Genomic DNA, 26,077 nt, shown 5'->3' with positions numbered 1-26,077 from the left:
TTTTGATATTGTTTCTCTCTCAGTGTCAAGCAGTTGCTCATCTTGGCTTTTTTCAGTAGTTTGGTGAGTCTTAAAAAGCTGCTCATAGTAGCAGGACGAGAAGAAACTCTTCACCTACAACCTTGCTTCTGGCTTTGCTACTGTTCGGACGCTCTTGCTCTTACTCTGCGCTTTACTCCCTATTTTTGCACTTTTCTCAGATCTCTCTAAGATTTTAACTTCAGCAGATCAGCACAGTGCTCAGACAACACATTTTTTGGGGAAAATTAAGACTCTTTCCCAGCAGTTTACATTCCAGAGACGGAAAAACACAGCTGTCTACATTCAAACAGACGAGAGAAAATACCTCTCGTGGAATCTATTTGCTGCAGAAACTGTCACAGACTTCTACAAAGGATTATGGTTCTTGAAACAAAGTTACTTGCTGGACTTCCAAATCAGGTGGAACACACAAGCAGATGGTCATCACGGATCCCCTCAGCATACAGCCGGTGAGTCCTGTGAATCTAGTGAATCTCAACAGTTTATACATGTAGAGGAAAAAGCCAAAACAGATCGACAGACAAATCGATGGCACAAACAGGGAGCGAGACCCAAAGGCAATCGAGACATCAGATTATCACGAGTATCTCGTATTGCTGCCGTAGCATCCTCTACCCCAGATACGGCTATGACAAGACTTGTAAACACTGGTATCCTACCACCCCCTTTGCTCCCTATTTTTGCAATTTTCTCAGATCTCTCTAAGATTTTAACTTCAGCAGATCAGCACAGTGCTCAGACAACACATTTTTTGGGGAAAATTAAGACTCTTTCCCAGCAGTTTACATTCCAGAGACGGAAAAACACAGCTGTCTACATTCAAACAGACGAGAGAAAATACCTCTCGTGGAATCTATTTGCTGCAGAAACTGTCACAGACTTCTACAAAGGATTATGGTTCTTGAAACAAAGTTACTTGCTGGACTTCCAAATCAGGTGGAACACACAAGCAGATGGTCATCACGGATCCCCTCAGCATACAGCCGGTGAGTCCTGTGAATCTAGTGAATCTCAACAGTTTATACATGTAGATGAAAAAGCCAAAACAGATCGACAGACAAATCGATGGCACAAACAGGGAGCGAGACCCAAAGGCAATCGAGACATCAGATTATCACGAGTATCTCGTATTGCTGCCGTAGCATCCTCTACCCCAGATACGGCTATGACAAGACTTGTAAACACTGGTATCCTACCACCCCCTATACATCTTGAGAACAGATTTGAAGCATTAATGAATGTGGGTGAGGAATCCGCAAATGTGACTAAACACGGATCGAATCAGCCAACAGCTAACATCGCTACTAACAGGCGCTCCAGGTCGAGCAGACAGCGGCTTTCAGCTCAGAGTGCAGCCGAGCCCAGGACTCTGATAGTGGGTGACGTTATTATCAGAAACATCAGTAGCAGGACTACAACTACATACTGCTTTCCTCAAGCAACCGTCTCTGATGTGAACAAAGAACTTCGGAACATTCTGATGAAGCACAAGACTGCAAATCGAGTCATCATCCATGTGGGGAAGAATGATATTCGGAAGGAGCAGTCAGAACTCCTTAAGAAGGATTTCAGTAAACTCTTTGAAACTCTTCAAAGTCTTGAAGTTCAGTCGTTCATCAGTGGACCACTCCCAGCAAGGGGAACTAACATGTTTTCATGGTTGCTTGGGCTAAGTACATGGCTACAAAGAACCTGCAGTATAAAAGGAGTCAACTTCATCGACAACTTCAATCTTTTCTGGGACCACAGACAACTGTTTAAACTGGATGGCCTCCACCCAAACAGACTCGGTGCAAGAGTGCTAAAAGACAATATCTATTTCTCCCTCCGTCATCCTTCAGCGGTGTGTGCCAATCTACTCGGCCTGAATGGCACACACACACCTGGACAGAATATGAGTGACCACAGGACTTCATGTCAGCTCTTGAGTCAACATGTGGTTGACACATCCCACAAGGATACTGATAACCCCACGCAGCCACAACAAGCACTGCTCATGGACATCCCAGCTGAGCCCTGCCCACAGAGCTCATCACATGCAGACTGTGACATATTACAACAGCTCCAAGACTCAGCACCCAAGGACGACTTTCTGGAAAACAGCCAGGGAAGCCAGGAAACACCAGAGCCAGAGCCACCAGAAACACCAGAGCCAGAGCCCTGCTCACCAGATACACTATCCCTCTCCCCAGCATCTCCACTTCTAAGCTTCTCACAGAAAATGGAGGAACTGGTGTATGCTGGGACCAAACTCTCCCACTCTTTCGCTGCAAGCCCCCAGATATCAACTAAAAAACGGCGGGCCCCACAACCACCAAAGACTGCAGGCCCAGCTCACCCGCCTCCTCCTGCGAGAGCTCTCCGGCCGCTGCCACAACGCCAGGGCCCAAACCCCTCTCCATCTGGTGTAGGTGAACCAAAAACAACTGATAACAGCTCTCAGTGATATGTGTCGGGTCCCCGCTATTTAGCCACAACATTCACAAATGTTTACAGAAAAAGCGGGAACCCAGTGTGCCTGTAGCCTCCTCTATTTCTGTTTTATCATGCGATAGAAAGTCTAAGGCCTTCTCAAGCCGTACGGCTGACCCATCTAACCTGCGGCCTATAATGCATCAATCTAAGATTGCTGTAGAGACAAAATGTAATTCCATCAAGTTAGCATTTTTAAACATTCGCTGACTTAAAAATAAATAATTTCTGATCAACGATTTAATAACCACAAACAACCTGGATTTTATGTTTCTAAATGAAACATGGTTAGAAGACAGCTGCAGTGCAGTCCTTAATGAAACAGCCCCTCCTAACTTTAATTGGAGGTGTAGCTGCTCTGTTTAAAGATGTTTATCAGTGCAAGCAAATGTCATTTGGTCAGTATTTGTCTTTTGAACACCTAGGTATTGTGCTGAAAGGTGCTCCACGCACCCTGTTTATCATTATTTACAGGCCTCCAAAATATTCTCCAGCCTTTGTTGATGAGTTCACTGAACTGTTATCAATGATTTCCTTAGAGTTTGACTGTTTTGCTATTGCAGGGGATTTTACATAGATAATGCAGAAATCAAAACTACAAAAGAAATTATAACTATTTTAAACACTTTTGACCTGAGTCAGCATGTGCACGGACCCACACACAATCGTGGACACACTCTAGATTTACTCATCAGTAGAGGTCTAAACATCTCATCCATTGTAATTAAGGATGTAGCACTATCTGATCACTTCTGTATTTTCTTTGATATATTGATCTCAGTCACCACTGAATCTAGATCTGTCTCTATCAGTAAGATATGCATTAACGAGAACACTAGTGCGCTATTTATGAAGGCAATATCATTAACACCAAGCATTTCTGCAGACCCTGTTGATCTTCTCCTGGAGTCATTTAACTCAAAAGTTAAGAATGTTATTGATGATATTGCTCCGATAAAGGTCAGCAAGAAGACGGGCAGACAAAAATCAATTTGAAGAAAATCAACAGAAGTTCAGAGCATGAAAAGAAAAGCTGAGCGGATGTGGTGGGAGACGAAACTCGAAATTCACTATAGCATCTATAAAGACAGCCTTCATGCTTTCAATGTGGAACTAGCCACAGCTAGACAGACTTTCTTTTCAAACCTTATAAACAGTAAATTAAACAACACTCGCACTCTTTTTGCGACTGTTGAGAGACTGACAAACCCCCCAAGTCAGATTCCCAGTGAAATGCTCTCCGACAGCAAATGCAATGAGTTTGCTTCCTTCTTTTCTGAGAAGATCAATAATATCAGAAAGGAGATTGGCACATCCTCAAGTTATGCAGAGGTCACACAGATTCAACCGCAATTTCAAAAAGAAGTGACTATGTGTGTTTTTAAAAACAATTGATAAAAGTTTGGAAGAAATATTACAGCACCTTAAATCTTCAACCTGCTATCTTGACACACTTCCCACATCCTTTTTCAAAAATGTGCTTAACTGTTTAGAAGCTGATCTCTTAGAAGTAGTGAAAGCCTCACGTCTTTCTGGGACTTTTCCAAACTCCCTTAAAACTGCAGTTGTTAAGCCCTTTCTGGAAAAGCGCAATCTTGATAACACCATGTTGAGCAACTATAGACCCATATCAAATCTTCCTTTCATAGGTAAGATTATTGAAAAGGTAGTTTTTAATCAGCTGAACAACTACTTAAACTCAAATGGATACCTGGACAATTTTCAATCTGGTTTCGGAGCACATCACAGCACAGAGACAGCACTCATAAAGATAATAAATGATATTCGCCTCAATTCTGATTCTGGCAAAATATCAGTGCTGGTACTACTAGATCTTAGTGCTGCGTTTGACACTGTCGATCATAACATACTTCTAGAGAGACTGGAGAACTGGGTCAGGCTTTCTGGGATGGCACTCAAATGGTTCAGATCATACTTAGAAGGGAGAGGTTATTGTGTGAGTATAGGAGAGCATAAGTCTAAGTGGACGGCCATGACATGTGGAGTCCCACAAGGCTCAATTCTTGCACCGCTCTTGTTTAGCCTGTATATGCTCCCACTAAGTCAGATAATGAGGAAGAACCAAATTGCCTATCACAGCTATGCTGATGATACCCAGATTTACCTAGCCTTATCTCCAAATGACTACAGCCCCGTTGACTCCCTCTGCCAATGCATTGATGAAATTAACAGTTGGATGTGCCAGAACTTCCTTCAGTTAAACAAGGAGAAAACTGAAGTCATTGCATTTGGAAACAAAGATGAAGTTCTCAAGGTGAATGCATACCGTGACTCTAGGGGTCAAACAACTAAAAATCAAGTCAGAAATCTTGGGGTGATTCTGGAGACAGACCTTAGTTTCAGTAGTCATGTCAAAGCAGTAACTAAATCAGCATACTATCATCTCAAAAACATTGCAAGAATTAGATGTTTTGTTTCCAGTCAAGACTTGGAGAAACTTGTTTATGCCTTTATCACCAGCAGGGTGGATTACTGTAATGGTCTCCTCACCGGCCTTCCCAAGAAGACCATTAGACAACTGCAGCTCATCCAGAACTCTGCTGCCAGGATTCTGACTAGAACCAGAAAATCTGAGCATATCACACCAGTCCTCAGGTCTTTACACTGGCTTCCAGTTACATTTAGGATTGATTTTAAAGTACTTTTACTTGTTTATCAGTCACTCAATGGCCCAGGACCTAAATATATTGCTGATATGCTCACTGAATATAAACCGAACAGACCACTCAGATCATTAGGATTGAGTCAGTTAGAAATACCAAGGGTTCACACAAAACAAGGGAGTCTGCTTTTAGCTATTATGCGGCCCGCAGTTGGAACCAGCTTCCAGAAGAGATCAGATGTGCTAAAACATTAGCCACATTTAAATCAAAACTCAAAACTCATCTGTTTAACTGTGCATTTATTGAATGAGCACTGTGCTATATGTCCGAACTGACTGCAATGAATTTTATGTATAATCATTTTCTTTAAATTTATTTTAAATCAATTTCTATATCATTTTAAAATTCCTTGTTTTTATTATTTTTATTTCCATGTTTTTATTGATTTTTAATGTCTATTTCACTTTCTTTTATGCAAAGCACTTTGAATTACCACTGTGTATGAAATGTGCTATATAAATACACTTGCCTTGCCTTGCCTTACAAGCTAAACATACATGAAATAAATACCCACTCTCATCTACAAGATGTTTGTCCACCCAGCAAATCAAACCACATTTCTGTAGAAAACAGACCACAGCAGGTTTCAGTTTGACTCAGAAGATGAATTTAGAAAACCTGGTACTGTGAGGTGGCAGACGATTTTATCTATGCACTTAGTTTTTTTCCATTCACTAAAATTAGAATAAATATACTGAATTTATAAATGTAAAAATCATTTGATAATTCTTATTCATCTTCATTTAATTGACAAAAGTACAAAGAAAAGATTTCCAGTGCTTTCATTGACCAAACTGTATTTTGTAAAAATAAACTAATTTAGATTTTGAAGGCTGCAACACACACAGAACTTGGGACCATCAAATGTTTTTCATCCACAATTCACACAATATTCTTTTACCTTTATCAATTTAACACTGTCAGGAAACTACACTCTCAGAAAAGGTACAAAAAGGTACATAAACTGTCAGTGGGATGGTACCTTTTCAGTTATATGTACATTTACAATACTAATATCCACACTTAAGGGGTTTTTTGAAAGTGTGCCGCCCCAATGACAGCTTTTGTACTTTAGAGTGTACCTTACAGAAAGCAAGTTAAATGATAAAAATATATAAAATATTTGCCTGTTAAGAACAGTTAAAGTTGTAAAAACAGCCAGATGAACCATGCAAATGCAGCGTGTGAACGAGGGTCAAACTCTGCAGTGGGAGGATTCACACATTTACAGTTCTGCTGGTGGTTTAGCAGGTAGTTTTATTAGATCAGATAATGAGCAACTGAGGAAAATGTTTCTCATGTTTGTTTTGTTCTGTTTGTGCTGGTGCCGTCAGATTGGTAAGTTATAACAACATTTTATGGCTTATTTTTTTACCCCCACTTCAAAGTAATAAATATTGCTGCTACTGTTCAAAGATTGTTTTCATCGACTGCTCTCAGTATAATTAATATTTTGAAATCTACTAACTTTATTATATCTTTATTATTTTAAATGAAAATCTCCAGATCTAGAAAGGTCATGAAAATAAGTTTTATTAATTTACAGTCTGTATTGAAAATATCTGCCACACTTAAACTTGTACTATCAATCTGCAATAAATTATGTAACTTTATGCATTATTTTCTTCTGAAATGAAAGAATAAGGATGTGTTGCACCATAAGTATTAAGCTTAAATCCAGGTTTAGCTGATAAATCTGCTGCGTCAAACTTTAAACTATGAAATATGTAGATGTACATTTCAACCATCATTTTGTTCCCAATGTTCCTTTACATTTAAGATATATCGATTAAGTTTATAGAATTAATGCATTTATGTGTTTAATATATCATATATATATATATATATATTAAATAAAATTCTTGTGGTAGAAGACACTGTGGCATTACTATGAAGAACCCTTCGGGGTCGTTATAGCTCCAGGATCCAATGTGTTCTTAATGTGTACTTTTTTCATAAATTATGCCACATTACTCCATTTACTATAAATATATTTCCAGGCGATTCGTAAGTGCTGTTGCAGTGTTTTCTTTGTCTGCGTGATTCTAACAGTCTCTCTGTAATGGCAGCGGTTAACAGTTTACAACAGTTTATAAAGAAAGTTGATATTTTAGGCATTTATAGTTCTTTATCTGTGTCAAAGGAATGTCAATATAGCAGGGATATACAGCTATAAGATCATTTAAACCTTATTGGTGCAACTCATCCTAAAGGCTCTCACACATCTGTCGTATATCTCACCTTTCATTTTGTTTTGTGTTTCTGCTGCTATTCTGGATGTTCAACTTTACGTGTAAATGATACAGCTTTTTTCAGGCTTTGTAAACCATCAGAGGCTTTTAATCTGTGTGAAATCTGTTTATTCTCCAGGTGTGTTTGGTGAGTCAGTGTCAGTGACGGAGGGAGATTCTGTCACTCTGAACACTGATCTTACTGAAATACGTGAAGACGATGATATACTGTGGAAATATGGAGCTAAAAAGGATCAAATAGCTAAAATGAAGAAAAAGAAACAAATCTCCACATTTAATGATACTGATGTGAGATTCAGAGACAGACTGAAGCTGGACAATCAAACTGGATCTCTGATCATCACAAACATCACAACTGAACAAACTGGAGATTATCACCTAGCGATAGCCGGAGCAAACAAATCATCAAAAACATTCAGTGTTTCTGTCTATGGTGAGAGATTATTTGTCAAAACGTTTACATATTCTAATTACATATTCATTTGTTAAATCATTGTATAGTTTAAGAGCACAGACACTCTCAGCGACCATCAACACACTAAACACTCACTCAACACAAAAGACAGTATCACTCGATTCACAACACTGAAAATAGACTGAGAGTAGGGTTCATATTTCTTTTATTCTCTCATGTTTTCAGCTCGTCTACCTGTTCCTGTCATCAGCAGTAACTCTTCAAACTGTTCTTCATCATCAAATTGTTCATTGTTGTGTTCAGTGGTGAATGTGGGTCATGTGACTCTCTCCTGGTACAAAGGAAACAGTTTATTGTCCAGCATCAGTGTGTCTGATCTCAGCATCAGTCTCTCTCTACCTCTGGAGGTGGAATATCAGGATAAAAACACCTACAGCTGTGTGCTCAACAATCCCATCAGCAACCAGACTCAACATCTGGACATCAGCACACTCTGTCAACCATGTTCAGGTACAGCAGCGCTGAAGTGTTTATTTACTGACCTGGGGTGCGTTTCCCAAAAGCAACCATAGTCACAAGTTCCGTCGTTACCAATAGAGTTGGAACTTACGACCATAGCTAACGATGCTTTTGGGAAACGCACCCTGATCTGTCTTCTGCTGTAGATCAGCAGTGTTGGGAGTAACACATTACAAAAGTAATGTATTACAGTAACGGATTACTTTTTGCTGTAACGCAGTAGTGTAAGGCATTACTAATCAATTTTCAGTAATATTTTACTCGGTACATGTTCAGAGTTACAACACACTTTTAGCCCAAATTCTTTTTTTTTTTTTTTTATTGAATGTCCCAAGGGCCGGGCTTCGGGCCAATATTCACGTCATAGTTCAGACGCGGGCCGGTCCTCGAGCCTGTTTTAGGCTTCTCCTTATCTTTATATTTTAGACATCCATCAATTGTTGGTGAAAAAAAATTGCCGTGCTCTTAGAAATAACACGAGTCTGTGTTACCGTGACTGTCAAGAGCGGCTGGACGGTGCTTAGTGTCCCACAGCAGCAGCGAGCCGTCAGCACAGCTGAAGAGTTCTGCTTCAAATACACGCAATAAAGCTTGCCATAAAGCCCCAGCAAAAGTAATTACCATGAATGTGTCCGGGGGAAATAGTAAGGATTCGCCATCTCCTCGTTAGACACGCCTTTAGAGAGAAGTGCATCTTCACGGATAACGATTATATTAAATAGTTTTTGTTTTCATTTTTATTTATTTCTTTAAGTAGTAATTTAAAGCTATAGATATATTCATCATGTCTGTGAGGCATGTATTCGCTGTCTTTCGGTTCATTTTTGTGAAGCGCTCCTGTTCAAGATAACAGCACGACGTTTTGTTGGCATTGTGAGTGCACACAAATAAAAGTAGACCCTTTACAGTTACGAATGATGTATAACTCTTATGAGCAAAAATTACGGCGTAAGTTGTTTCCATTGAAAAAAAATTGCAATTGATTGCGCGGGTGCCTCCATGTCCTGCGCTTTAGCTTCCACTCTCCGCACAAACTACTGATGCAGCGCACATTCATCTAGGTTTAACGTTTAAACATTGTTATATGCTTGAACTGTTTTAGTATATCTATAGATTTTATTTTAGGCAAGTCATCATGATTTGAGAAGGCTAAATTGATCAAACATAAGCTATGATCAGCCTGCCGGTCTGCCGCTGGCCACTTGGTCGTTACTTTAAGAAAGAAAAAACGTATTTAATGAACAAAACATGCTCCAAACGTTTTTTCTAAATGAACTTAATAAAAAGCCGGAACGAAATATAAACACTTTGCCATTAGTGCAGGGCTCTACTACATTGTGTCATTTTAGAATGTTAAGTTCTACTTCTGTAGATATTTTGGTGAAAGTAACTCAAAAGTAATACAGGAGTCATGTAACGCATTACAATTCTGAGACAGTAATATTGTAAGGTAAGGCATTACTTTTAAATCACAGTAACAAGTAATCTATAATGTATTACAGTTTGGAAGTAACTTGCACAACACTGTAGATCAGAATGACACATTCACTTAAATCAATGACTGTTTTACTTTTATTCTCCTCCAGTTCCTCCAGTCTCAGTCTCTCTGATATCGCTGATCTCTGCTGGATCTCTGTTGATTATCGCTGCAGTCGGGATCTTCTGGATCTACAGGAAATATAGAAAGACTGATCAAGAAGGCAAGTGTTTCTACTGCTTTAACAACACTTGCTCAAAATATTTTAGTCAACTGATAGCGCTACAGTATCTTATCATTTAATTCAAATCACAATTTATGTGATCCTTTACGTGAAACCAAATGAATATTTATTGACTATTTATGTTGATCAAACTAAAATCAGAATCTATTTGTATATAATGATACTGACCTGATCACTCTTTAGACGTCTCACTCGCACAAAAACAGAATCGGCATCGACACTGAAAATGCTGTTTTAATACATATTATTGTTGAAACAGTTGAGACTTCTGCAGAAGAGGTCATTTACACTGAGCCGACATTCAACAGAACAAACACAGAGGAATCGGTAAGACATTTCATTGTTTATTTGCTGAGTGTATTTGCATAATTTCAGCAAAGAGTCAGATGTAGCCCATTTGAATCAATAAGAATAGAAATGATCTGGTAAATCATGATTATGACATAAAAAGTTGAAATTATGACATGCTTAAGTAATAATAATGAGATGCATGTCAAAAGTATAACTTAAAAAAATCATAATTATGATGTAAAAGTAAAAAAAAAAAAAAACAACATACCAAGTAGAACAGATTATGTTTAAGACATAATTATGGCATTAAAAAGTCAACATTTTGACTTTTAAAAATTAACTTCTTAAGACCCGAGAAAAAATGTTTCAGGAAAAAAAATGTGTTTTTTTTCCATTTTTAGAATAATGTAAAAAAAAAAAAAAAAAAAGGATATTTCATTCATAAGTTATGCTATGTCCTCGGACATCTAGACTCAATTTCTTTGAAAAACTAAAAAGACATGAATGAATATGCATGGGCAAAAACAATAGATTTTTTAAATCACCAATATATTTTTAGTTTAAGATTTTTTTTTTTTTTACCAAACTTTGTATAAAGATGATTCTCAACAATGATATAACAGAATGATTCGATATACCTTTTTTTCTTTCTGCAAAATGTGTGTAAAATGGCCATAAACGGGTTTTCTCATTATATACAATGAGAATTTATAAAATAAATCTAATTTGCATATTAATGTGTTTTTGGGGCAACATGTAATGAAAAAAAGAAGTGTAATAATGGGAGTAATAATTGACCAGATTTTCATAATAATATATGATATTTCATAGAATATTGAAATATAATTTATTTCCCTATTCATCTGTTATGTCTCCCAAAATGCGTAATAAACATGCTTTTAGTCCCGGTGTCCTTATACGAGGACATGTATGAAATCAACTTCCTGTTTCGTAACAGAAAGACATATTTTGATTCGAAACACCATAACATTTTCCTGAGATGTTGATTTATGACACACAGTTTAAATATTTGACAGATTTAAACAATAATTACTAATTATTTTCATAAGAGTGTCACTAAATAAATTCTACATTTTATGTCATAATTATGTTCTGGTAAAAATGGGCTTCCATATTATATCCATATTATTTGTTATTATTTATCGTGTGTTATGCATTTTTTACAGGAAGTTAAAGAGGACTCTCATGTGGATTATGCACCAATCGTGATGAGATTATGATCAAACGTCAATGTTTTTATAGTACAAGACTCAGATTGTGTGATCATTTTCATTAACGACCTCAGATTCTGAGTCAATGGTTGAGTTTTGAGATTTTGAAAATCACCACCTTGCATTTAATCTCCTAAAACTTCAAAAGAAATTACCTTGTGATACAAGGACCTTTAACAAATTGTGTAACTCTTACAGCCCAATGGAGCATTTTCATTTTTCACTCTTAAAGTCAAAAGAGCGAAACGGCGATGCAAGCTACCCATCAAAAGGAATGGAGACCCAGCTGTGGTATCGATTATTTACATCTGCATAGAAAATGCGGTTTGATCTGCTGGTAAACAAACAGCTTGTGCATGAGAACATGCCTACTGCTGGACGTTTGTGTTTGATGTCTGTTCGTGAGTGCTTGAGGTGTGAAAAGTGTTTCTGTGTCAGTAGCATGTGGTTGAAGGGCTTTTTTCCATTCTTGCTTACATGAAACCGTTGACTTCTGCTCTCACCACTTTACTGTATAATACTGAACTCATCAATGCTGATTTTGACAAAATGGTCTCAAATCAAGCAGAAATGTTACTGTTCATATTAGTATACGAAAATATCACATGCACAAATGCACCATGATCTTATATACTCATAGTGGTCCTGCAGTTAAAGGTCCCATATTGTACACCTTTCTGGAGTTTTATGAGGTTTTGATGTCCTTAAGAATATCTATTTGTGGTATAAGTACCAAAAACCATCTCATTTTACAGCTCTTCTCTCAGGAGCTCTGCTAAGAGCAGGTCGATTTTGTCCTGTCTAATATTCATGAACCTATCTTCTGATTGGCCTGTTGTTTTCTGAGTGACGCATGGCTAGGCCAACCACAGGTAACTAGGGTCATGTAGGGCCGACGTCACAATTACGTCACAGTGCTAGCTGGAGGCAAAACAAAGGGAAAACTGGAGGCGGCCCATTCAAACCAGCAGATTCGGCTACATAAAGAGCTTAAAATATCAAGTGACGTCGCAGATAGCAGCGATTGCAAGTGACATTGCAATTTAGTTTCTTTTTTCTTGTCTTCACCACCTGGCTACTGTTGTAAAATGTTGAGAGATTCAAACAAAAAAATATCAATAAATAGAACAAAATAAAAAAAATTAAAAAGACTGCAAGTGACGTCACCCGCGGAAGTGCAAGTGTCTGAGCGTGCAAGTCTGAGCATGCAAGTGCAAGTCTGCAGCCAGACCCTTCTCCTTTAAGCTGTGATAGTTTCAGTAGTTAGTCCAGCTCCAGACTTCTTTCTAAGCAGAACTATTCTTATAAAGTTCATATCCTGTTGTTTTGTCTAGGTCATTTAAAGAATAAATGCAGTGTATGATTTACAATTTATGACTTACGTTCGATGTATTTGGTTTTTGGCTCATGTTTGACTATATTTTTAAAGTAGCATAGCAGGGCTCCTGTGTAAACACTAAATGTGACAGTTCCTATTTTGTTTGTTACTACAGTTAACAAGGAATAAAATGCAAAGAATGAAATGTTTAAAAATGTGAGTTGTTGTGGAATGGAATTTTTGATGAATCAAGAATGGCCCACTTTACCCACAAAAGAAATTTGCCTGCAGTGCATGAGCTTAAAATGTGTATTTGTGTATACCTTGCAATAACACATTATGAACTGCATTCAAACTGAAATATTAAAGCTGGACCTTTAAAAAAAAAACATCTAGGTGTCTAAATGTTTGTATAATTTTAGCAGCAAGTCAGCGCTTATGTTTTGTTTGGGTGATACATCACATAACTCAAGAGAGTAACAGATATTTTCTTTCTTCAATGTAGAAACTATTTAATTGTTAACAGTGTATTGTTGTTGTATAAGGCATTTGAGTAAAAGTCATCTAGTTGATTTTTTGCGGTCAAATGTTTTGTCTTCGTGACTCCTAACGTAAATGTCACATAACTGATCACTCTATATTAAAACTCCATATTAACAGCTGCTAAATAAAAAAAATAACACATCTGTCACTGGTGAAACATCTGATATAATAATATAAATTGATTGTTATCAGTGTAGGCATTTCCCCCACATCATTGTTAAATCTAACAGCAGGTGTTAATTTATTATAGAGCATAGAGCGTCATCTAGTGTTCAAAATAAAGACTTCACATATGAAACAATAACACTAGGGAGGTCTAACAATGTATACAATTATATCAAAAGTACTATTTTATTATGAAATATAGTTTATACACAATTCACACAACATTTTTCTACTTTTATCCATTTAACACAATCAGACAAATAAGGGCCAGAAGAATTAAAACAGTATCAAACTCTGTCGTCGGAGGAGGATTCACACAACATTAACCACTCTGCTGTGTTTTAGCGGATAGTTATATTAGATCAGACACTGAACTACTGAAGAACATGTTTGTTTTGTTCTGTTTGTGCTGGTGGTGTCTTAATGCATGAACTGATTTTTTGAGCTTATTTATTAGGTAAATTATTAAAGGACAGCTAAGATTACTTGAAACCTAACTGACATATGTGCTATTGCATACTTAGCATTACGTTATTTGTTTAAAACACAGTCTGTTTCATTCATACTGGACGCCAAAGAGCGCCCTATAGCGCTGAAAACCCACATGTGCATGGTGATCCAAAGTAATAGACGTACCAGGAAATCCCTAATATTGGACAGATGCATCCAGCTAAGGCTATAACCGAATAAAAAGACAATAGAAATGCTTTGAATTATGAAACATTAAGGCATCGACTGCATCAATAAATAGTGTATCTGTGTTCTTAAAACCAGCTTGGGTATTTCTATAATAATGAATTATATTTATAATAATTTTCCAGTATAGAATATGTATATATTTCTGTCATTCTGTGATAAGATGCTACGTCAGATCACAAAAGCAAGTTATTCCTAACATTCGATTGATGTTGTTAAGTAAAATATGCTATAATGTTCTCTTTTGTTGGACAACATGTTTGACATTACAAGGGAAGATGTAACCGATAACAAGACAAACTCCAGAAAATGCCTCTGAAATGCTTTAATCGTGGCCAGCATGATCTCAGACCAGTTTCAGAGCGAATCCCCCCAACAAAAAGAGTACAACATACAGAGTAAGTGCATGACAAAGATGACATGACATTTTTGATCCATTACATATTTTTCTCTAATATGATTGGTTCTTCATGTGTGATAATTCAACAAGCCTGTTACTAGCTAAAAGCTAGTTTCTTCATTACTTCAGCTTGTTACTCAAGTCATGGTCAAGTCTTGTTTTATTTCCTCTTATTCAACAGTAACCTTGGCCAAAGTGTTAGTTCATTTAGTCATTTAGTATTCAGAAAAGCATACAAATATGAATTCTGTAGGGAAAAGAGATTATTTATAATCAATTTATAATCAATTAAAAAATTATCTTCCGCAGAGGCCTGTGATAATAATGCTTATTATATGAACATACAAAGTGTTTCAGAAACGACTGTGTTGTGGGCTTTACTTCATGGCAGCTTTTCCCTGATGTAAAATTAACAGAAAATGAGCACCAAATGAAAGACACAACAACAACACAGAAAACAATCAACACAACAAACTTGGCAAACATAGCTGAACACAACCGAACTGAAAAGACATGAGATGAATGTGTCATTTGTCCTCTATCTCACATGCAAAAACAACAACAAAACTAATCAGCACATCATAAAATGTCACAGACGTTGTCTGATGAATATAAAGAAATATCACCAATATGTGAAGACTTAAAACAGTCCATTTTTTTTTCTTTTATAGTAAGTATACATACAGATATCGAAATGGTGCTGTAACATTCCTCCAGACAAACAACACATGAAGCATTTTTGCAAGGTTTAATGCTAGTGTAACATTACTTAAAATACCCTGTATCATGTGTGTCCATTTACAGGCATAATAAGTGTTTCACCAACTTCAAAAATAAAAAAAGAGAAACAAAAATTCAAGCCTACACCCTTTTTCCCCAGCATTCTGACTGTGTTAACCGCAATTCACATACATTTTGGCAGAAGTGTATATTTTTAATGGAATTTTACTATTTAATACTAATTTCCTTTAATAAATCTATTTTACACTCGGTATTAGGGGTGGCACGGTACACAGATGTCACGGTTCGGTACATACCTCGGTTCGGGGGTCATGGTTCGATACGATTTCGGTATAACAGGAAAAAAAAAAAATCTATGCTCAGTTTCTTTTCATTTATTTTGAACAGACAGTAGTGCAAATTACAATTTTTTTTCATCTAGATGTGAAAATACTAAATATTATTACATGTTATATATATAAAATCTGTTTTGTTTTCATTGTGAAGTGAAGTGACATTCAGCCAAGTATGGTGACCCATACTCGGAATTCGTGCTCTGCATTTAACCCATCCATCGTGCACACACACAGCAGTGAACACACACACACACCGTGAACACACACACAGCAGTGAACACACACACTGGAACGCGACTGAAGTACAAAAGCTAAAATTTACATAATAAATAATAGTTTAGCATTCAGATACGTTACATCGCAAATATGGAAATATTATGTAATATTTGGGTTTGTGACGAATGAGGATACACGAGCACAAACTATTGAGTGCGCAAGCCTTTAAAGTATTCCTTCATCATGTTAGAGACGCATTCAGAATCAGCACATGGTCATTGTCTAGTGGGTTTTCGAGTGTGCAACTCATGGCATTCGCTGTTCTTCTGCTGGTGGTTATCAAACAATAGCATTACTGAGGGTGCCCCCTTCTGGATTGGGGGTGCATTGCCTATATTCGTCATGCACCGAACCGAGATATCCGTACCGTGACGGTTTGGTAGGAATACATGTACCGTGCCACCCCTACTAGGTATACAAATTAGTTACCTTGGCTCAAGATGGACAAAACATGTCTCTGATTTGATCGTGGAATTTTTGAAAGATCTACTTTTGAGAACTAGTCCTAGGTTTTTGGCCCAATCAGAACTAAACCGGTGCAGAAAAATTCTCTGGAGTCTAATTGTCAATAATTACCAAAAAAAATAAAAAATTAGACATTTCGATTCATGGTCGCTAGGGGTGCCAAAACGTTCAAAGTTGACTAAAATGGCTGTAAATCATGACCGGGATGAGATATTTTCACCAAACTCGGCACAGATATGTAAGAGCGCATTCTGTGGTCACATAAAAAAAGGATGCAGCAACTGGCCACTTGGTGGTGTTTTAACATGGAAAAATGGCTATAACTATGCAAGTCTGATTGACTTGAAAATTGGCATGCAGTGTCTTTGTCCAAGATGCCAAGACTGCCTTTAAGGACTTTAGTGTATTTTGCCGCCATCGGCCTTTGTGTTTCTCACACGTGTAAAGGATTGTATCTTTCGCACACGCCTACGGCATTCGAATACATGGTAGAACTCTTCATTCTGAGCAGCTTTGCCTCTTGTGTCAGTCGAATTGTTCATCAAATATTGGAGATTATTTCAAAAGCCAACGTTCACAAACTAGTTCTAGACTATTGGCTCATTCTCAATAACGATTAAAAAACACTAAAACACATGCATTTCCCTTTTAAACTGTCTGTGTTGGCTGTGAATGGTCTTTTCTCTCATGCCTGCTAAAGAAAACCGACTACTTTTTTTATGCATTGCTTTAAAGGCCTTAAAGTGCTTCAACCCCAATAATTGCTGCTTGCAGCTATAATTTAAATTGATTCACGAGGGTTAAGATGGTTTTAGTTCTGGTGTAGCTGGTGTACATATAAAAATCTATGCTATTCAAAATTGGTCAGCCACTGTTTTCTGTTGAAGGTGGATGACTAAGGGTTAATGATAGTGGTTAAATAATAAGCAAAATAATCAAGCATAGTGTTAGTTCTGTCAGGTCATATTAGTCAAGCTTGCATCATTTAATTCTCAGCTGATTTCTTTTTTTTTTTTTTTTATATTGAGTTTTTCTGATACACAGGTAGATTTTTTTCTGAAAGGTAGTCAGTTCTATCAGTGAGGATAGAAACAGGCAGGGCATAATGACTGATATGTCAAACCAGATAAGCACATTAACACAGAGCACATTAATACTTCTTGTAGTGTATTACTTCGATAAATCTCTATATACTAAAAAACATCAAGCACTCGGTGTTCTATTGCTGGTAACGTGTTGCTTACATTATTTAACATGTTGCTGCCTCCTAATAGTCGACTAACCGTTAATCGACCAGAAGAGACTGAATTGTATTAACCACTTAGTCGAAGAAAAAAAAAAAAAAAATCACAGCAAGTGGCGAAATCACGTAGACCGTGATGAACAGATTATTATGTGTGGTAATTACAGTACATCAGTCCAGACATGCAAACCTTCATTTAGTTCATCGACCTCAAATGTGGCTTCTCAGAAACATGCAAGTAGTAGCATCATTAAATGGCCGCTCACTTTAATGTTAACTTAGAAAAATGTGCGGTAAGTTTTAGTGCGGAGTGTGGCAGTCTTCTTGCTGTTTTTTTTCCCTGATGCATTAATTTTTGATGTCATTTACATTGGTATGCTATATAATAGATGTGACAATTGTACTTGTATTGGTACTGATTACTGAAATCTTCGGATCACATTGTGAGTAAACAGAGTTTAAGGACATCTCATCTACCTCAAAGGAATGTTACTTGGATCATCGTTCTCCTGTAAGAAAACACATTCACAAAAGGTAAAATTAATGAGGAGGTCTGATGTTTAAGTTTAATGTAAAGATAATCAGCATAAGCTTTACAGTTCTTCATTGGAAAGAGAATGTTTTTCATGTTTGTTTGATGAACATAAACAAGTTTTGCATGCATTTGTGAAACTCTCACAGTCTACAGGTGGAAGAAAATTAATGTCATAGTTCCAATAAGTTAGAGCACTAAAGAGACCTTTGTATTGACTGAAAAACACCAGTGTAAGATGCTCTTAGTCTCTGACCAGCTGTGTGAAGATAACATAGACCTGCTGCAGGTGGTACGAGTACTGCAGATGTGAGCAGAGCAATAAACAGCAGTGTCTGTAATGTAAGACACCTAGCTGTTGAATCGTTTTATGTTCGTACATATATTTCCACATAAAACGAAATTTGCAAGAAAAAAGCAGTTGAAAGTGGAATGAGGTTTCTTTTTTTTTTAGTTTACAAGAGACTTGTTTGTGGAAAGGTTTTCATCGCCTAATTATTGAACTCAATGTCTTAAACTGCATCAGATGATCATCTGCTTTTATGTAAACTTGGAAGTATTGTTATTTCAGTATCACGTGTAGAATTGTTTGAACTGATGTATTGGTGTTTTCTAATAAGACAATTGCTCTGTGACAAGGGTTTGCACTTTAATTGTTATTTAGTTTATGTTTGGGCAGTGCTTCACTGGTGAATATCTGGTTCTGTGTTGTTATAAAGTGAACACAAGATGGATGAATATTTACAGTGCACGTTTTTGTTTCAGTCACCGATAAAATAGAATTAGATAACAAAATGAATACAAAAAAGTATACCACTGTTCCTGTAATATATATATATATTTTTTTTATTGGCAGACTAAATCCCATATATCTTGTTAAAACAGCTATATGTAATACTTACATTCTGTGACACTTCTGTATGGCTCCTGCGGCGATAGTAAAACACACCACCAGCTACAGCCACCAAAAGAACAACAGGAACAACTATTCCTGCTACAGCAGCTGAAGGCAGATCTGAATCTGGAAGAGCTAAAGACAGTCATTATTAATAGAGAGTTAATGATAATAAATGCAATATTTAGCAATACCTCCAAATGATACTTACTGCTCCAGGTGTGTTCATGGTGTATGTGTGCACTCACCAGCAACAGTAACACTGGATCTCTTCACTCTGGTGATGCTGAAGCTGCTGTCGCTGATGGTGATCTCTAGTTTATAGAGTCCAGAGTCTGTGGTTCTGGTGTTTGTGATGTTCAGAGATCCAGTCTGATGATCCAGCTTCAGTCTGTCTCTGAATCTCTCTTTACACTGATCATCTATACAGATCTTACTCTGATCTCCAGTGATTTCAGCGATGAGAGTGTTATTAAAATACCACGTCATCACTTTATTTGGGTGCTCTATTACACTAGAATTTAAAGTGACAGATTCTCCCTCCTTCATTTCATATTGTTCAGCAGCAGGAACATCTGAAAAACAAACCAACAACTTCTGGAGGATCTTGCATTTTAAAAATATTTTCAATCTGCATTTAAACACTCATTGAAAGACTCACCAGTGACAGAAACACTGAAGATCGTTTCACTGTCACTGCTGCTGATGATTTTCAGTTTATATTCTCCAGAGTCTGTGGTTGTGGTGTCTGTGATGGTCAGAGATCCAGTCTGATTGTCCAGCTTCAGTCTTCCTCTGAATCTCTCAGTACCTGTATTACACTGAACATCTGTACAGATATAACTGAGATCTCCACTGATTTGAGCGATGCGAGTGATGCTGAAATACCATTTAATATCTTCTTGTTGCTTTGTTTCAACACCCGTGTGTAGAGTGACTGAATCTCCTTCTATCGCTGACACCCTGTCTGTGTGAACACCAGATACACCTGAAGAAACAAAAACAAAAACATGCATACAATAGTGCTGTGAAAGTATTTGTGTACAGATCATAAAGATTGTGAGTAGAGAAATATGTCTGGATTCATTATGTCATGCAAACAAACAGCACATCATTGATTTACACATTTACTGTTCAGATAACATACATAAGTCTCAAGGATGATCTTATGCAACACACATCCACAAACTTATATTCATATTTTTACCCTCTATCCCTAAACGTTTTCATAGACTCATAATAAATATTACGCAACTAGTGCCTACAAAAATGAATGATAATTATTTTACACCGCATAATGATAATACAGTGCTGTGTTTTCTACATTTTATAAATATATTTTAGTACGTAATCTCCCTATAGGCAACATCTAGGCCTGCGTTTTATGAATTTGGCAGAAGCTTTCAACCAAAACGACTCCATTACATCCAAGCTACACTCGATACGTTTATGCATTGATATGAAATGTTAACTTTTAGGCCTATCTGATCTCGTTTCAACTGCTGTAGAATAGTTTTGTGTAGTTAAAATGTGTTCCACTGAGCATCGATTTCTGTGAACAGTGTTAACTAATCATTACCCAACAATAACGCAAATCAATCTCTGCAGAAAAAGGAGAAGAGATTGTAACGAAGATATCTCACCATGGTGGAGTAAAACCAAAGTCACTGCGAGCACATTAAAGAAAAGATTCATTATCACCACTCACAAAACGAATGCGAATTCTGATTCATAAGTGTTGTTGTTTTGCTAACAGCAGGCCGAAAGCGGAAGTAAACTCTGGGAGACTCCTTATGGAAGAAGAGTGACGACGTAGCTTAGTAAAAAAGTCCTGGCATTTTCTATGGAATTATTATTTTTTTTTCCCGTCCTGTTCCGTTTGTAAAATATCGTATAAATATACTATTATGCAGGGTCGGAGTGGGAATCGTTTTCAGCTCTGGAGTTTCATGCCTTAGACCACCGCGGTCAAGCCAGCCGCAGTTCAGAAAAACACGGTTAACCAGTCGCGACTGTAATTATGGTGCGCGCGTATTACTATACTTACGGTAATGCAGGACCAACACGGAGGGAACGCGCATTCAAAGCGCTTTTCATTCTAGACTCCCAGAATTCAGATGTAATGACATTTTTCGTTATTTTTTCTGTTTGTTTTATGTACATCGGCTTAATATTCGTGTTATTTATTGCTGTCTTTGTATCTGTATTAGGCCTATTATTCTTCTACCTGCATTTAAATGCAAGATTAGTAGAAAAGGAGATGTGGGACATTAATCGATTTAGAGGGATATTACAAACCCGTTTCTAATAAGTACAAGAAATGAACGGTCAGTTCTTAAACAGGACGTCCTACACTATATGCACGCCTCATATGAAACCATTTTACTGCAGAATTTTTGAGATATGGGACATTAATACACTTAAGAGAGATATAAAGGCCTAATTTCTAATAAGTACACGAAATTAATGGTCAGTTCTTATATGGGACGTCCCATACTATATGCACACCTCATATGAAACCATTTTACAGCAGCATTTTTGAAATTTTTTTTTTTTTTTTTTAGCAAGGTGCCACTGTCAAGGGAGCCAAAAGATAATTACATCAGCATTAGGTTTTTCAATTAATTTCAGAAATGGAAAATAAAGGACAATTGTCATTCTTTATTTTTTTATTCTTTAAGAAAATAGTTTTTATTGGTGTATTCTTGTAGAAAATAAGTGTTTATTCATTAAGAAAATAAGGGACAGAATAAGGGATGCTCCAAATATTTGTACTGTATCATAATGTAGGCCGTGTCTGCCTGCAGTTAAAAAGTTATCAGAAATAATCAAAATTGTTTTGCTTAACCTATTTATGTACAATTATTCTAAACATAATTTTAATGTCATACAAAAAATAAATATATATTTTTTTAAAAGTCATCGGCCTGAGTAAATTGTACCAATATAGAATTGTGACTTCACAAGTGTAGTAATTTAGGAGAAGAAAATGCTGTTAAATTACAAATGGCATGGAAATTGAAAGCGTAACAACTGAAGGTATATGAAACGTCAGTCAATAAAGCATTTTAATAAACAATGGCACTTAAAGTTTTGAACTAAAATATTACTGCAACCATTTGGCATTTGAATTAATGAATTTTGCATATTTATGCATATTATATTATATTATGTATATTTTTTAAATTGTGAGCAGCACCCAGTTCCTGGGTGTGCACATCACAGAGGACCTCTCCTGGACTAACAACACTGTAGCACTGGCCAAGAAAGCACAGCAGCGTCTCTACTTCCTCCGCAAACAGCCAGACCCCCGGCCCCCATCATGTGCACCTTCTACAGAGGCACCATCGAGAGCATCCTGACTAGCTGCATCACTGTGTGGTATGGCGCTTGCAACGCATCCTGCCGCAAGTCAGTTCAACGGATAGTGAGAGCAGCTGAGAAGATCGTTGGTGTCTCTCTCCCCTCCCTCCAGGACATCTACAGCACCCGTCTCACCCGCAAAGCCCTCCACATTGCAGGAGATTCCACCCACCCGACACACAGCTTCTTCAGTCTGCTGCCATCAGGGAGGAGACTGCGGAGTCTCCAGGCGAGGACCAGCAGACTGAAGGACAGCTTCATACATCAGGCTGTCAGGAAGCTGAACTCCCACCCGTCCTTGCCCCCCCTCCCCTCTTTTACCCCAGGCAACACTGAACTTTGATACTACTGCAAACTACCTCTTCGGATAGTCTGATAAAAAGACTGTTCTCTTGTCACTTTAACAGACTGATAAGCTCTTCTTGCACTATACATATATCTGCAGTTTTGTTTTATTTAACTGGTTTGCACTCTATCTATTCTGCCATGTGCCTTATGTCACTTTATCTATCTCTTTCTTTATTTTTCTACAATGTCCTCATTTGTATATCTGTATAGTTGTATGTACATATATTTAAACTGTATTTATCTGTATTTGAACGTCTACTGTCAGTGTTTAATGTTAACTGTATGCACCAAGGGTCTGAGAGTAACGCAATTTCAATTCTCAGTATGTATGTGCTGTACATGTGGAAGAATTGACAATAAAGCAGACTTGAACTTGAATTAACATGCACACACTTAGAACAAACTCTCTCATAGCCTTCAGTGGTAGACTGCATCACTGGCACTGACCCCCTTGCCCAGCAACCCTGGACCCCGACACAGAACAGCCAATCACAATAAACTGTTCACATTTCAAAATGTGGTACTGAAGCTGGGGTACTGGACCCATTCCTAGAGTCTGTGGTTAAATCAGTCTCAAGAGAGGGTCAATCAGTTACTTCACTGTTCTCAGTTACAGTCTGTCCACATGGTGTTTCAGATGTTTCAGGAGTTATAGGTGTTTCAGGGACACTCTGAATGCATCTCCGGTTCCGGCGAGAGATCGTGCCTTCCTTTGTTTGCACAATGTATGATCTGGGTTCAGGAGCTTTTCCGACAACTGTCGCTGATGTTTTTCACGCTTTTTCTCCATCCAACTTAACTTTCACACTTTGTCCAGGATGTAGGTCAGATAGAGAACGTGCTGAGTATCGTCGATTGTAGACATACTTATAAGCTTGTTTGGTTTGTTTGTCTTTCAGTCTGACTTGTTCATAGTCATTTGGGCTGGGTAGCAGGTTCTTTGGTAGTGTCGGAACTGTCGTTCTGATCTGACGTCCGATTATCAGTTGAGCTGGGCTCAATCCTGTGGCGTTGATAGGTGTAGCACGATAGCTCATAAGAGCCAGCTGTGGATCTGGTTGTCTCAGCACCCTTTTTGCAATAGCAACACTTCTTTCAGCAGCACCGTTAGCCTGTGGGTAATGAGGGCTGGAAGTAGAGTGAGCGAAGTTGTATGTCGTTTTAAACTCAGCAAACTCTGTAGACGTGAACTGAGTAGCGTTGTCTGTCACAAGCTCGTATGGGATCCCCCACCATACAAACATATTTTCAGATGCATAATCACCTGCTGGCTAGAAATAGTTTGTAGATGTGCAATCTCAATGTCACGAGAATAATAGTCCACGACTATCAGGTATGTCTTACTATCTAGTTCACAGATGTCCGCAGCGATCTTTTGCCATGGCCCGTCGGGAAGGGATGTAACCATCAAGGGCTCTCTCTTTTGTGTTGCTTTGTAGACTTGACAGAACTCACATGTCTCTACTGTTTTTGTGATGTCCCTTCCCATTCCAGACCACCACACCGACATATTAGCCCTCTCCCTGCACTTCGTGAGGCCCTGATGACCTGTGTGAAGCTGATGTAACACCTCCAATCTCTGTGAACCAGGAATCACAATTCTATCCTCATACAGCAAAAGTCCATCAATTTTAGAAAGGTGAGCTCTAGCTGCATGAAACCAATGCAGTGTGTTTGTTAATTGAGACATCTGACTGGGCCATCCTTGGTGGATGTACTTGCAAACCGACTGGAGATCTGGATCTTGTTCTGTGGCTTTCCTTATAGCATTTAGCCTGTCTTCATTCACAGGCTTAGTGGACAGTACTGCTTGTACAAACACTGTCACATCACGCTCAGTGTCAGACTCACCATGATGAATCAGTGGATTTCTGGAAAGAGTGTCTGCCACCACGAGCTGTTTGCCTGGTACATGCACTGCTTTGACATTAAATCTCATCAAGCGCATCAGTAGGTGTTGGCATCTTAAGGGAGCTTTGTTGACATCATAGGAGTTTATTAAGGCCACAAGCGGCTTGTGGTCAGTCTGGAGTTCAAATTTGTCCATAACTTGCAAATCTTGTGAGAACCGCTCAGATGCCCACACCAGCTAGGCATTTCTTCTCGATTTGTGAGTAGCGGCATTCGGTCTCAGTTAAAGTCCTTGAACAGAAAGCAATAGGACGTAGTCCATTTTCCTGCTGCTGAAAGCCCCTAGGCCATAACTACTTGCGTCTGCACTGACTACTGTGGTCCTGTTTGCATCATAGAACGCTAGTGCTGGTGCTGTGTTCAACATGCTCTTGACCCTGTTAAATGCCTGTGTCTGTGCTACACTCCAGGTCCATTCAGTGTCACCCTTCAACAGTTCAGTCATTGGATGAAGAACTGACGAGAGACCCGGGAGGAATTTGCCCAGGTAATTTATCATCCCTAAGATCTATCGCAGTTCAGTTAGATTCGTAGGGCAGGGGAGCTCAGTTATAGCTCTCACTTTGTTAGTGTCTGGACGGATCCCATCCTTTCCAATGACATGCCATTCATTAAACAAATCTATTGTATAACTTAGACAACTGTGCCAGTTGTTTTGGCTACTTTTATGATATGTTTGGTGTGTTTGGATTCGTTTGGAATGCAGCATGAAACAGCACGGAATCCCATTCATTGTAATTGAATTTATACGTAGATTTAAATGACAACATTTTTTTGTTGTTCAGAAATGTGGTGGAAAACTGATGTTGTTAAAAAATGCAAAGAAAACAAATCTTATGACTGGTAGATGTCACATTTAGAGTTGGAAAACATAAAAATAAGACATCAAGTATATGTTCCCTTGTGTTACATAGCATTTCAAAGTATTCTAAAGTATTTAGATTATGTTACTAAACCTGAGTAATCTAACGGAATACATTACTGATTACTTTTTAAGCATGTATTTTGTAATCTGTAGTGAAATACATTTTAAAAGTAACCTTCCCAGCCCTGTATATATATATATATATATATATATATATGACATTCAAAAGTGCAAGACAAAATTCACTGCATTCAGACCTTCACAGATTAAACAGGTCAAAGTGAATGCTTTTATGAATATTTTGAATGTTTATGATTTGCGCTACAATATTGAATGCTTCAAAACAATAATCT

At 37.7% G+C, this 26,077-nt stretch overlaps 2 protein-coding genes across 3 annotated transcripts; one reads left to right on the top strand and one right to left on the bottom strand.

Moving 5' to 3' along the window:
- The first annotated feature begins 6,427 nt into the window (after positions 1-6,427).
- LOC306874930 (CD48 antigen-like) lies at positions 6,428-13,325 on the top strand. The gene is made up of 6 exons (XM_079425266.1): positions 6,428-6,536; positions 7,569-7,883; positions 8,091-8,375; positions 9,971-10,084; positions 10,365-10,432; positions 11,584-13,325. The coding sequence occupies exons 1-6, from the start codon at positions 6,488-6,490 to the stop codon at positions 11,635-11,637; spliced, it is 885 nt and encodes a 294-aa protein (XP_079281392.1). The 5' UTR covers positions 6,428-6,487; the 3' UTR covers positions 11,638-13,325.
- A 4,262-nt stretch (positions 13,326-17,587) lies between these two features.
- On the bottom strand, positions 17,588-21,266 carry LOC306875547 (uncharacterized protein). Of its 2 annotated transcripts, XM_079426197.1 has the most exons (6): positions 20,881-21,243; positions 19,899-20,225; positions 19,486-19,812; positions 19,245-19,372; positions 18,572-18,677; positions 17,593-18,319 (listed from the first exon to the last, which is right to left on the bottom strand). In XM_079426197.1, exons 1-6 carry the CDS (start codon positions 20,930-20,932, stop codon positions 18,309-18,311), a joined length of 951 nt encoding a protein of 316 aa, XP_079282323.1. In that variant the 5' UTR covers positions 20,933-21,243; the 3' UTR covers positions 17,593-18,308. The 2 variants fall into 2 exon arrangements, with proteins under 2 accessions (XP_079282324.1, XP_079282323.1); XM_079426198.1 differs by lacking the exon at positions 18,572-18,677 and having other exon boundaries at positions 17,588-18,319; positions 20,881-21,266.
- Positions 21,267-26,077: the final 4,811 nt, after the last annotated feature.

Source organism: Barbus barbus, assembly GCF_936440315.1.
Source record: "Barbus barbus genome assembly, chromosome: 9".
NCBI lineage: Eukaryota > Metazoa > Chordata > Actinopteri > Cypriniformes > Cyprinidae > Barbus > Barbus barbus.
The sequence above is the reverse complement of the archived record's forward strand: the minus strand, read 5'-3'. Positions and strand labels throughout refer to the sequence as shown.